The 13,659-nt window shown below is 40.3% G+C and overlaps 2 protein-coding genes across 4 annotated transcripts in view; both read right to left on the reverse strand.

The window, feature by feature from the left end:
- Positions 1-309: 309 nt before the first annotated feature.
- Positions 310-3,089, reverse strand: LOC126371763 (uncharacterized). Its single transcript, XM_050017120.1, has one exon. The coding sequence runs from the start codon at positions 3,076-3,078 to the stop codon at positions 2,323-2,325; it is 756 nt and encodes a 251-aa protein (XP_049873077.1). The 5' UTR covers positions 3,079-3,089; the 3' UTR covers positions 310-2,322.
- Positions 3,090-3,217: 128 nt separating this feature from the next.
- LOC126371705 (uncharacterized) overlaps positions 3,218-13,659 on the reverse strand; it is a 44,064-nt gene continuing 33,622 nt past the window's right edge. For 2 of the 3 annotated variants that reach the window (XM_050017020.1, XM_050017018.1), the window contains 6 exons: positions 12,985-13,129; positions 12,111-12,345; positions 10,976-11,088; positions 10,239-10,372; positions 9,720-9,894; positions 3,218-3,353 (listed from right to left, as the gene is read on the reverse strand). In XM_050017020.1, the coding sequence (XP_049872977.1) occupies positions 3,280-3,353; positions 9,720-9,894; positions 10,239-10,372; positions 10,976-11,088; positions 12,111-12,345; positions 12,985-13,129 (876 nt within the window). In that variant the 3' untranslated portion in view covers positions 3,218-3,279. Of the gene's footprint in view, positions 3,354-9,719; positions 9,895-10,208; positions 10,373-10,975; positions 11,089-12,110; positions 12,346-12,984; positions 13,130-13,659 lie in introns of those variants that run through there. The other variant, XM_050017019.1, reaches the window with a different exon arrangement.

The following is a 13,659-nucleotide window of genomic DNA, read 5'->3' on the forward strand; positions in this document are numbered from 1 at the left end:
GCAACCTATGGCGTCATAGAGAAACGTGAGAAAATGTCGCACTTGTTACATTTTTCTTTATTAAAATTCATAAATAAGTTAAATAGAAAAAAGGAAACTGTACTTGTGACCTTCATTTAGTAATCAGAATTTCATAATTTATCTTTTGACCTAGGAAACTCCGTCGACTTTGTCGTGGCGCGAACTATATTTTAATCCCGGTATAGTCTTCGTTTTTGTAGTAAGGCGGACGGTTTCTTGTGATTGTATTGTAGTTTTTGATGACTAACTGTGCAAGTCAATGTTTTAACATTTGAGTAAATGAAACAATTGTATTAATAAAGCCGTATATTGAATTACATTACAATAATAAAAGGTTTCGTCTGTACACATAACACGTTTATAATACATGACAACTAACGCTAGACTGTCGACAATACAAACCCTACAATAGTACTGGAATACAAGTTACAACAGGCCTATAAATTATAATCGTTACACTCAACTAGTATCACCATCAAACTAATCATCAACCGAATTAAACCTTTTGGTAGAAAACTCACAACAGATAATTTCACAATAAACAAATGATGCTAATAAAATAATTTGACAACAAATTCTTACTTTATTTATACTTAAACTAATTATGGCAACTGTAATAAAATGCTATATTGCAAATATTTCATAATCATATAAATAGGATTCTGATCAAACACAATACGGTCTATTTTTTTTTTCAAACTACCATCTCCCGATAAACTTCAAGAATAGATGGAGTTAGAATTTTTTCGAATAAAATACAACATATAACGAGTCCTATGGCTGCAAATGAACCAGCAGGCAGCAATCAGGCGTAGTATCGAGACAGCGAGTATCAGATAAGTATAATCCCCAGGGTTGCCAACCAGAAAATAGCTGAACATCTCGTATAAAACCAACGCTTTGAAATCTCTCATACGTTTATCAAGTTTTTAATGTTACTCTGAGTGTGAATTTAGCTGTCATTTTTTAATAATTTTAATATAAAAACATCATGCTCTTTTTAAAGTTTTTAGTACAGCTTAGAGCAAAATAGACGTATGTATATCTAGAAAATAGTTCTGGCAGCTATCATTCTTGCTATATTTAATGATTGAGGAGTTAATAGGGTGGTACGATTTCAGTGAGAATCTTGGTGCTATAAAAAAGATGCCTGTAATAAAAAAAAACCTAACTATAGAAGTCCCTATGTCAAAAGTTCGTTAATTGTAGGACTCTGATTATGCCCACGTACGGTAGACCACAAATCGTATTTGTACGAGGCTCCTGGTTTGGTTGGCAACCTTGATAACTCCTGCACTGGTTAAAGATAAGCTAAGCTAGAATAATACATGCTACTTGGTCTGAAGACAAATATGCGTTACAAACGTTATTTCATGACTAAATTCATAATTCCAATACAAAACTACAAAATTTGAGCTTTCAAGATCACAAAATGTATAAGTGAATATTTTCATGTTGAGACACTACGAATAATGTTGCCATACTCTAGACAATACAACTAAACAACCACTCTTCGACGATATGTTATGTACCTTTTCGTTTGTGGTGGCTACGAAAATAATCACAACCTGTAGCTAATAATTGGAAACACCGCTGGCACGTTACTGCGGGCTTACCACCGTAAGCGCGCGACTCTTTCTCGCCTTGACATACGTCACCCGTCACTCTCTCACAGTACTGCACAGAAAGAGACAGACGATCTCTGTTGCTTACGGTGCTAGGCCCACTGGTGTTAGGGCCGATTTCTCAATAGAGTCCATTCGTAGAATAATCGCTTCCAAATTAGAATTTTTCCATACAAAATTTTGCTATTCCATTTTTAAATAATTTATCCGTTTATTGAAAAATCAGCCCTTATTACAGAGACTAGTTATAGGTAGAATATTATCAATACTGGTTATTCCTTACAAACCCATAATTACGCATCCTATTCTAAAGAACCTTGGAACACATTGCACTGTGGTCACGCTCGACCGGGACTTGCGTCACTACATCTGCAGTTCACGCTTTAGTACCGCCGATCAAGGTAACTTTCGTTAATATTCAATCACGCGCGCTAACTATGGCATTTATTGCAAATCAGTGCGTCAATAACCTTACACGATATTGTAATCGATATACTACCAACCAATCCATATACCCTTCTAACTCGAAAAAGTGTTAAATCCAAGAATATAATTTATGAACTCGCTTCTATCCGAGTATATGTGCTAATTCGACCATTCGATTCTCCATACACTCGCTAAATCAATTATTTGCTACCAGTTGATATTTTCTAAATAAGTTGTAGACATTCGTTTTTCACGCTAAGTGATCAGGGGAAGGGGAGGTGTTCCTAAACACCTCTAGCGAGGGAGACAGCGACCGGATCAGGTCCGGGCAAGGCGTATTTGTTCTCGTCATGCTCTCGAACCGTTCCCTCATCGCGGCCACGTGGCCCGCTATCACATTCTTCCTATCATCCTTCTCTCTGTCCTCATCTTCATTCTGGACTTTATTATCGGGTAGCTCCGTATCAGAAAGGAGGGATACTTCGGATGACGCCGTGTAGTACATTTCGCTGACGGGCTCGCACTGCGCGTTGCCCGGGTCGGTGTCGGACGTGACTGCCTCGGCGTCCTCCACCTGGCCCGGCAGCGACACGGACGTGGCGTCGCTCCATCTCTCCGCACCGGGCACCGCCGTCTGAGCGACGCCCTCTTCAGGACTCACCAGCTCTATGTCTCTGTAGTCACTCTGGGTTTCTACCTCTTCAGCTTCGGCGACGTCCATGACCTCCGACTGCGTCACGGCCGCAGTCTCGTCGGGTTCCCGTTGAAAGGCTCGCCTCACCGGCACCGGCGGCGGCTCCTGTGAGCACTCGTGCTGCAGCGTGCGGGTCACGGACGCGGTCTCGTACGAGCTGTCATACTGCGAGGTCAACGTACTCGTCATACTCAGAGTATCGTCCTGACAGTCGTCATACGGCTCGTCGTAAGTCGAAGTCTTCATCGTGTCGCATAACTTGTTGATCGCGTCGACGACGTCGCTTAGGTCGCCTATGTCCTCTTCGGGCATCGAGATCTCCTCTATGGGCAGGACGGCGGCGGCAGGGGCGGGGGGTTTTTGTTCGGGGGCGGGTTGAGCGAGGGTGTTGGCGGGGCAGAGCAGCGCGTGGGCCACGGCCAGCAGCGCGTGCGCGGGGTGCGAGCTGGGCGGCAGGTGCTGCGTGGACGCGAGGTGGGCGGCGGGCGCGGGGGCGGCGGCCCCCCCCGCTCGCTAGCAGGCGCTCGACGTGCCCGACCAGCCCTCCAGCGGCACCTGCAGCGGCGGCGGCGGCGCCGGCGCCTTCGCTGCAGTAACACACTTCCATTAAAACGATGAGCTATCTTTTCAAATACATAGTAGATAAATACAAATCGATCCTAACGCTTTAGTAAATGAGATGACCTGAAGGTAGGTATTTATTAGCGTAAGTATAGATGTTATGAAAAAAGTCCATTTAACCTTCCAACCAGCTCATCCGGGCTGTGAAGGCTTTGAACGTAATTGTTCAATAAATACATCGCAACAAGTCATCTTTATAAACACATTAGTTACACATTCTTCGAGAACAACGAGAAATGAAAGTGTATTTACATTGTTATTGCTTATTTCATGAAGATAACATTGATCAGTACATAATCAGATGTTAAACAATAATAATATTAATAATTAAATATCCTTATATAAATAATAGATAAAAAAGTTTGGTTTTATCTAGCATTCAAAGTGTTTCCATGCATTTGATGTTTCATGCGAAATGATTACGTACATGCAAAATGACATGCTGTAAATATGACCTGCGCCTCTACCATACATGCTACATAATTATACTAATTAATACCTTCATGCAAAATAAATAAAATAGAAACTTACCCAGTTCATGCTGTTCGTACATTTCATAAATCACAGTCCACTGTATCTATGAATTTGTGGTAACTTATACATTTTATTCTTAGTATGAAAAGTTATTATGTAGGATATGAAAAAGGAAAAAAAATGATGAGGGGGCTGAAGGAAGTAGGAATGGATTATAGAGACCGAAGGATAATATACGAACTATATAAACACCAGGAAACTGTCGTAGAAATAGGAGAAGTGAAGAGAAAAGCTAGAGTACGGCAAGGTGTAAGACAGGGCTGTTCCTTATCTCCACTAATATTTAACATTTTCATAGAGGGTGCCATGAAGGAAATAGCTAAAATCAGTAACGGAATAACAATAAATGGACAGAATATAATTAGTATCAGATTTGCAGACGATATTGCGGCACTGGCCAGTAATAAAGAAGACCTAGAAACCCTACTTAACACAATGAACACAGTTTTTGAAAAATACGACCTTAAAATTAATATATGTAAAACCAAAATTCTAACAATTTCCAAAACTCCAAAAATAGACAGCCAAATAATTAAGTTAAATAATATCCCGATTGAAAATGTAAAGAACTTTAAGTATCTAGGCAGCATAATAACGAATGACTCAAGATGTACTTTAGACGTTAAAACCAGAATAGCAATGGCAAAACAAGCTTTCCATAACAAAGGGTGCATATTCAAGGCTAAGATTGCCAAAACTATCAGAAAAAGATGTGTCAAAACCTTCGTATGGAGTATAGCCCTCTATGGATGTGAAACTTGGACACTGACACAGAAGGACAGAGAGAGACTCGAGGCCTTTGAAATGTGGTGTTGGAGGAGGATGGAAAGAATAAGTTGGACAGAAAGGGTTACAAATGAGGAAGTGCTAGTAAGCGTAAGGGAAAAGAGACAAATACTGAGAATTATTGAGGACAGAAGAGGCAAGATGATGGAACACCTAATAAGACACGACGAATTCATTAAAAACATCATAGAAGGAAAGAGAGGAAGGGGAAGACCAAGAAGAGCTTACATGGAACAGATTAAAGAAAAGGTTAACGTCGTGTCTTATAGGGAAGTCAAGGAATTGGCCTTTGATAGACTGGAATGGAAAATGCTACACCGACAAGAGCGTGGCTCTTAAATTGATGATGATGATGAAAACATATTATAACTCATACTAGGAATACTGCTCAAATCTTTCTATTTTCTGTCGATTTATAACCTTTATATCACAGTGACTGGTAAGGAATGTAAAATATTTAAACCAAACTACTGTAATAATAATAAATTGAATAAAAACATTTTTTCTTAAGCAAATTAACTCGTTTAGCAGCGGCCATCGTGGTATAAATGTGGAAAAATGCCTTCAAAGCCCGACACGTCACAACAAGCAAACAACACAGGTTAAACAATGAAATACTTGACAACTGTTCAATAATATTACTCTTTTATTATCCAAAAATAATAATAATATAAATATTAAGCATCATACATCACTGTATCACAATACCGGTTGCTTCTCCATACAAAAAGCGTATAAATGTTGATCACTAAGTAAGTAAAACGTTAAGTTACAGACAATGAAGACAAGACAATACTTTCCGAAGGTATAAGTATCTAAGCTAGTGTTTACTTAGTGAACAACGCGCTCCAAACTAAAGTAATGTGAAATAAAATGATTATAAAGCCGTCACAATTACAATAAAGTACATAAAATTTGCAGTAAATGGCACCTCACTATATTTAATAATCACAACAAGAATTTCCATCTACATACATAACCAATCGTAGACATAACCGTTACTCGTGCACTCGGCAAATATTACACGCGTCAATCGAGTTACTGATTGATTATCCACTATTTATTGACGGATTGACGCATGCAATACTTTGTCCGAACCAAATAAAAAGGAATTGATAATTCGCTCTAACTAACTACATTATAAGATTATCATAATGACTCAACATAAAGTTATATGTTAAATATGTCTAAGCTAAAGTAACTAAAGATAATTTATAGTTTCGAATTAATTGTCCGATTATTACTAACAATACACTCAAATTTTGGTTTAGGATGACAGTCCAAATGTGAAAGCCAATGATAGTGACTTTGTTAAACAACTCCCAAACAAACAAAATGAGAATTTGTGAGATGATAGAGAGGTATAGGTATGACATGATGTGTAGGTGAAGATAATTGGAAACTTATGAAAACACTTTGCCCACAGGTGGCAGTGAAAATTAAAAACTGATTTCGGAATCTTTGGAATGACGAATAAATGCAAAATTTTGTAATTTAGCCTTAAATGGGAGTCTTGTCTTTTACAAATATCTATTGTACTTAAAGAATTTACTTTAAATATGTACTACTAAATTAAAATAATGAGCAACAGAAAGGAATACTCGAAGCAAGGAATAGAGAAATGTATGCTTATAGTTAACAGAAAGTAATGATATTTTCATTCCGAAGGTTATGTATAAAATATTTTCTTAATAGATAGAATTGCCCAAAAATGCTTATTCCAACATCTACAAAAATAAGGACACTTCAAGGTACATTAACATATTTCATGCACATAGTCATGCACAATAAAAAATTCAAAACATAATAATCTTCTAAACTTAACACCCCTTTAGAGAATTTGGTTTTCGTATAACATCTACAAATATGACTCTTATTACTCTACATTAAGTCCTAAAATTATTATGTCAACATTTATGACTTGTACCTATTTCACTTACTAAGTTACCCTATATGTACAGTGTACAAAATACTATTTAATGTATACCATTTATGACTAAGTAGAGCTTAGTACTGGCCCCGATTCCTGCAGACACCTCCTAATTTTATTTTAAGTTATACCCGTCATTTCTTATCCGCCAAAAAGGAAAGAGACGGGAGATTGACAACTGTTATATAACAACTCGCTGATATGCAGCCCGTTTCACGAGTGCTTCCAACTTAATTCTGTCGGGTTATTGGCCAATAAAAAATTTTTGGAGTGTTTTTTCATAATTTCTGCCTAAAATTGACGTGTGTTCCATAAATTATGCCTGTCGATTACCCGTCCCTTTCCTTTTTGGGGGATAATAAAATGACAAGTATAACTTAAAATAAAATTAGATGGTGTATACTGGAATCAGTACCATTGTGCGTGTTGCTCTGAATACTTTGTAGACTATAATTAGTCCATACATAGTAATGTAAGGGTCTGATCATTTATAACGACACACCTCGAGTTTTCTAAAAACTTTCAAAAGCTTATTTGGATATGGAACAAAATTGTCTCTCTCTCTGACTTTGTGGGCGATCTTCGAACGCCGGTGGTCATTCTCATTACCATTAACGCAAAAATATCCTAGAATCTTTGTAAATATCCAGTTATAACTTATATAAGTTGGTGAAATACATAAGTTGAACTGGATACTTTCACTTTAATCAGTGCCTGGACAGTCTGTCTCACTCGCACACACGGGATAAGCTGGCACGCGGAAATATTTTTCTTTTTATGGAAAATACTGACTGGCTATACCCCAAGGCGTGATATTTGTCTGTCGCCAGTTTGTGCACCTATTTTGATAATCAAAGCTACTTTTAGGCTGCCTGTCGGAGAGGAGCGAGGCAACGCAGCGGAGAAACGGCGGAATATGTACCAAAACGGGGAGTTGCGAACTAATTAGTGCAATCCTATTGGTGAATATTGCTCCGTTTCTCCACTCCGCTGCCTCGCTCCGCTCCGGTAGACTACCTCTAAAGACATAAGCCTAGCATTATATATCTATACAACTCTTGCTTACTCATTACAGTACAGTAAAATTAAATTGGCTGTTATCGCCAACAGTCGAATGTCAGTCATGATCACAATATTTATCAAAATACGTCGTATTAATACTTCAAAGTCGATTTCTACTAATTTCTAAGAATAGTTTAATCGACTACAAATGTATTTGTAATAAGAATAAGTAACATTATTACAAATTCAACTAACATTTGTAAAATTGTAACTTATTTATTAACAAATCGATCTACACGAGGTAAGTGCACTTTGTATTGCTACTTCCAATTGTTTTTGTTCTCTTTTGATATCTACTTTCCTATTGTATATTATTCCGAAATATCTAAGAAAGGTTACAGTAAAATTGGATTGAGAATTTTGTGTAGGTACATCACCTATCATTGGCCCGGATTCCTGCAGACACCTCCTAATTTTATTTTATGTTATACCCGTCATTTTCTTATACGCCAAAAAGGAAAGGGAGGGATGGTTAATTACTGTTAATTTTAAAATAAAAGGACATCCCGGGCGAATAAAATGTGCATCTCGCTAATATGTAATCTGTTTGTCGTGGGCTTTCAACTTAATTCTGTCGGGTTATTGGCCAATATAAAATTTTGGGAGGGTTTTTTAATTTCTGTCTAAAATTGATGTGTTCCATAAACTTTATGCCTGTCGATCGATTACCCGTCCCTTTCCTTTTCGGCGGATAAGAAAATGACAGGTATAATTTAAAATAAACTTAGATGGTGTGTTCCGGAATCAGCACCATTGTCTGAGGATACCAATTGATGATATTTTATTGTTTATTCGAATAAATTTCAAACAATTCTCGCTCCATCGTTATCACTACTCGGATTACTTCATATAAGGAGATTTCTGATTTCGCTGTCCACGAATATTGAGTACTAGTCTTCATATGTAAAGTGATATAATTTTCTTTCTAGCAGTATAAAGAAACATACGGAATATTACTAGATTATAGCGTGATGACGTCATTACAGTCAGACACAATGATTGGTCTATCAGTAACTTCATGCCCGCCATATTATTATCCCGTGGCTCAAACTATCTCCATTAGGGCCGGTTTTAGTTTCACAGGGATTTGTTCACGCACGCTGTTGGCGCGTATGCGTACAATTTCATGTACTGTCATGACACGTCCCATGTGCGTAGATCACGTCACGCTTTACAATAAATACACACACATGAAAAAGTTATTTGCGTGTGCTACGCATGCGTGCCCAATTCCGCGTGACACTTACCTACCCTTATTCAATATTCGTGGCGCGTGTGACTCCTGCAAGACAACTATATACCTCTTGGATACGCAACTTTGCCAAGCTTAAGTTGATTTGCAGGGGCCCTAAAAGTCAGAAAGAGATCACGAGTTCGAGCTTTCCGCGTTCACATTCTGCGTTAATATCAACACAACACAGCAAACGTAAAAACATGTCTGGTCCCGTCCATACATTTTGGATTTAGTATCAATGTACCACCGGCTTTTTTGTAGAATGGGTAGGGACTGTAACTAGATGCCGCTAATCGTATAAACTTACAAATGGAAATAAGTGCCATCTAGTGGCGATGTTTTGTATCATTATAACACTTTAGCAGTTAGTACAAATGCTCGCCACCAGCGCTCCATTTGCGCGCGGTTTAGCGGCAACTGTTTTAGCATGTTCCAGTGTATTCGACTTTTTGAATTTGAATTCATGTTTGGAACAGGTATAATTGATATCACATGGTAACCGGAATTTATGTCCCCTTTATTGCATGGGACTTACGACACAGCTGGAGAGGAATGTGTAACATATTGCGCGTGATGCTGTGTTAAGTTTTTTTTATGTGAGTGGGACTCTCTGTTTTACGTAGTTTATTAGTTACACTATGGTAGAACGCAAACGTGGAACGCTCGAATACGGAACCGCTTTCTAACTAAGAAGACGCTTTACAGAAAATCTCCTTATACAAAATGATCGTGTACCTTTCAACTCGAGTATCCGTTAGTAGCCGTTGTCCATTCACCCGTACTTACCGGTGACAGTGGAGCTGCTGTAGCCCTTGGCGACGCGCAGGAAGGGCTCGGGCAGCGGGAACATGTCTGCCGGGGTGAACAGCTCGCCGAAGCGCGCCTCCAGGTCGGCGCCGCGCAGCGACGCCACGCGCGCGGGCGGCGCCGGCGCGGGGGGGTCGCGGCCCACGCCCGCCACCTGGGGGGGGGGAGGTTTCTGTTAGACCAACGTGATAGGTGGCCGTATCGCCGACTATAACTGCCGAGCCAACCGTGTCAATTAAAAGTGGACTACGAAAACACTAATATATTATGCAATTTGACATTTACGCACACAAAAGTAAGAGCGCAATGTCAACAAATGTTGCTTTTGATGAATTGCTGCAATATGACCTTTTAAACGAGGGCCGCAAGGATCCTTGATTACGTACGGCTCCGCCCAGCCCATTAGAGATTATGGGCGTGAATGTATGCAAATATGGTATGTTTAATTCTGATTTGTGTTACTTGATTTAGGTTCCAAGACTATCAACATAAACTTACATGTTGTCGATGGTGTGGCGGCGGCGGCGGCGCCGTGAGGGAGGCGTGACGGGCGGGCGGCGGGGGCGGGGCGCCGGGGGGCGGCGGGGGGCACGTGCCCGGAGGGCGCAGCCCGCGGGGCGCGCGGAGGGTACCTGCCCATGTAACAATACAAGTTATACAAGCTCAACGAAACACTGACACAAATACATTACAAAAATACTTAATTGCATAGACTTTGATGAAAGTGGAAGAAGCAAAAGTGGTGTGTCAGGATCGTAGTAAATAGAATTCCGTGGTCTCTGCCTATCCAATGGGAAATAAGCGAGATTTTATGTATCCAAAATCAACATGGGGTCTATATTGACAATTGGACATTTACACATAATATATCAAAATAACTGTTGTTGTCAACCAATGGGTTGACAACAAATGTCAGATTGCGGCCTTTTTATCTCAACTGGGGTGTTGACATTGCGCACTTACTCTTATATGCGCACGTGTCAAATTGCGATATTGATTTTTACTGGAATCGCTAAGTGATCTTTTTGATCCCCCGTACGGTCACGAGCATTAATATGTATACACTTTGGTACCATGTCACATTAACTTTTTTGACAAATTGAACTGTAAGTCTCACTAAATGTCAAATATGTTAGTGCGACAGACTCCTATAGTGGGTACATTATATTGCTCATGACTGTACGTATGAATGTAGGTATATTCACAAGAGAAGAGAAACAAATCATAAAACTTACCAAAGTGTGAGGCAGGGTTCTTGGTGCCAATGGGCGGGTTGAGCGGCGCCGGCGGCAGCTGCATGGGCCGCGACATGCCGCCCTGAGGCGACGGAGGGGACACTGGCGGCGATCTGGAAACACATACATACATACACTCACACCTATTTCCCACTGGAGTAAGAAGAAACTATGGAATTCCATTTTGCTTCGATCCTGACTATTCCTGACACACTTCTTCTGCTTCCTACACATTCATCAATCGTTTCATACACGCACGCCGATTCAGAGTAGTTTGTACTAAACCTTTTCTAAGGACATCTCCAATTTGGTCAATGTACATCCTTCTAGGTGTTCCTCTGCCAGCCCTACCATCAACCTTCGTTTTACATACCGTTTTCGTAATCTGGAAACACACACGGTTTAATTTGAGTTAGTTTGAGGCCCAGACGTACACACCGGCATCTGATCCAAGATGTTTAAAACGCCACGTTAAGAGTACTCAAAACCGGGAAACGTGGATGAAGACTTTGATGATTGGGGAAGAAGTGAAACTGGTGTGTAAGGATCTAGTAAATGGAATTCCGTCGTCTCTGTCCACCCCAACGGAAAATGGGCGTAATCTCATATATGTATGTCTGTATTTTGATGAAATAAGTTCTTCTCAGTAAAAAAGGAAATCTCCGAGTAATGCCAAAAAACAGTCTTCCTTACCTTGGCATCCTCATGCTCTGCGTTCTAATGGCAATCTTTCCATTGAATTGAGTTTCTTTGGAGGGGGTGAAGACCTGGTATAAACCATGGCTCCCTGGGCTAATATAGGCGATTTCGGAGCTAGGACTTCAATATGTTACTAGTATAGCTTATACGAGATAGTCTTACAACTTTACAAGACTAAAATGAATTCCAGTAGAATAGTCTTCCTAAGCTTGTAACTGACATCTCTAACTTTGGCAACCCATTCTGCATCCTACTAGCAATCTTTCCACGGCTCCTGGAGCTAATGTAGGGGGACATTGGAGCCAGGATTTATATAAAATACCACTTCTTCTTCTCTGGTGTCAGGGTTACTATTCGGCCACTAAAAGCCTCAGGGTGATATGGCTCATATGCAATACTACTATAACTTAAAAGATACGTCAGCAGCCTTCCTTACCTTGGCACCCTCATGCTCTGCGTCCTACTAGCAATCTTTCCGTTAACAATCAGTTTCTTCGGCGGTGGTGAAGGCCTGGTGTCAACCACGGCCCCTGGGGCCAGTGTAGGCGGCTTCGGGGCCAGGTTCGGTTTCCCGTGAGACACTCGTGGTCGCTCAGAGAGATCTGATGTGGAGAGTGAGGACGCTGGTGTTGGAGTCGGTGGCGCTGATGTTAGGGAAGTCATGCTGCCTCCTGAAATACGTGAAGAGCACATACTATATATTACTAACAAATATTATGTTAGCTCTTTCTCGTATGGTTGTTATGTACGCAATATTAATATCTTAAGTCTTTGGCAATTTACCACAAGAGTTTGAACCTGGTCTAGGGGTCGTATTAATAAACTAATCTCAACTTTGGGACTGCCCTCCAGATCATGTCAATGTGTCAGTTCTCATATAGAACTTGAGCATTATCTTGAGGGGCAGTCTCAGTTCTGATTAGTTCATTAACACCACCCTAAGATTGTGTCTCAACGATATAACTGAGATTCTACGACGACTATGGCAACGTGTGTTGTCAGATATATTAGATACCAAGAGATTTCAAAGTGTGTTCTTTCCAGAACACAGCGCTCTTGTTCCGTAGAAGCGTATCGTACGAAGGCCCATGTTGCTATAGGTTGCTGATACGGTATGATATCTAGCTTGTCGTCACATATGACGAAAGATGAACAATTATATATTACCAAGTGAGTTCTGTCCAGAATGCAGCGTGCTCTTGTGCCGCTGCAGCATGGCGTGCGAGAGCCCATGTTGCTGTAGGTTGCTGGTCCGGTCTGATATCTAGCCCGTCCTCACATAATATTTGATGCAACTATCTATACGTTACCTAGTGAGTTCTGTCCAGAATGCAATGCGCTCTTGTTTCGTTGCAGCGTGGCTTGCGATGGCGCATGTTGCTCCGACGTCTGTTGCTGCAGGTTGCTGATACGGTCCGATATCGAGCCAGTCGTCAAAACCGAGTCTGATGAACTCTGTAATAGAACATGGCTGAGGTCAGCTAATTGTCACTAAGACTCGGGTCCAATGCGTCATGATCAGGCAGTGTAATAGCACAGCGGGTGGGTGGTGCCACGATTTCGCCATACTTTATTAACCCTACACTCGAAAATTCGGGCACATTAATCGGGTAGTATATATGGGCATGATTAGGCTAGATGACAACCTAGTCAAATAAGTAATTTGTTTAGAAACGTCATATGGCTTCTGTATGAGAATCCAAAACAGTGACGTCATATTAGCATTTTATAATTTATATTTGACCCTGTCAGCTGCGCTGTTGCAGCGATTCCTCATGGGTTCTGGGGAACCCAGGGGTTCCGTAGAAAAGTCACCAGGGTTCCTCATAATACCGAACTATAATGCAATTATTGATAAAACAGTGAAACAATTTCATCCTCACATTAAAAGTTAAAGCACAAAATAAAGTGTTTCACTTATCTTTGTTTAGTGTCTTTTGTATTGTAATCATTTGATATGCGGGTTCCATAAAGTAGGCACTTCT

This window comes from Pectinophora gossypiella, chromosome 13 (genome assembly GCF_024362695.1).
Source record: "Pectinophora gossypiella chromosome 13, ilPecGoss1.1, whole genome shotgun sequence".
In the NCBI taxonomy this organism is placed as follows: domain Eukaryota; kingdom Metazoa; phylum Arthropoda; class Insecta; order Lepidoptera; family Gelechiidae; genus Pectinophora; species Pectinophora gossypiella.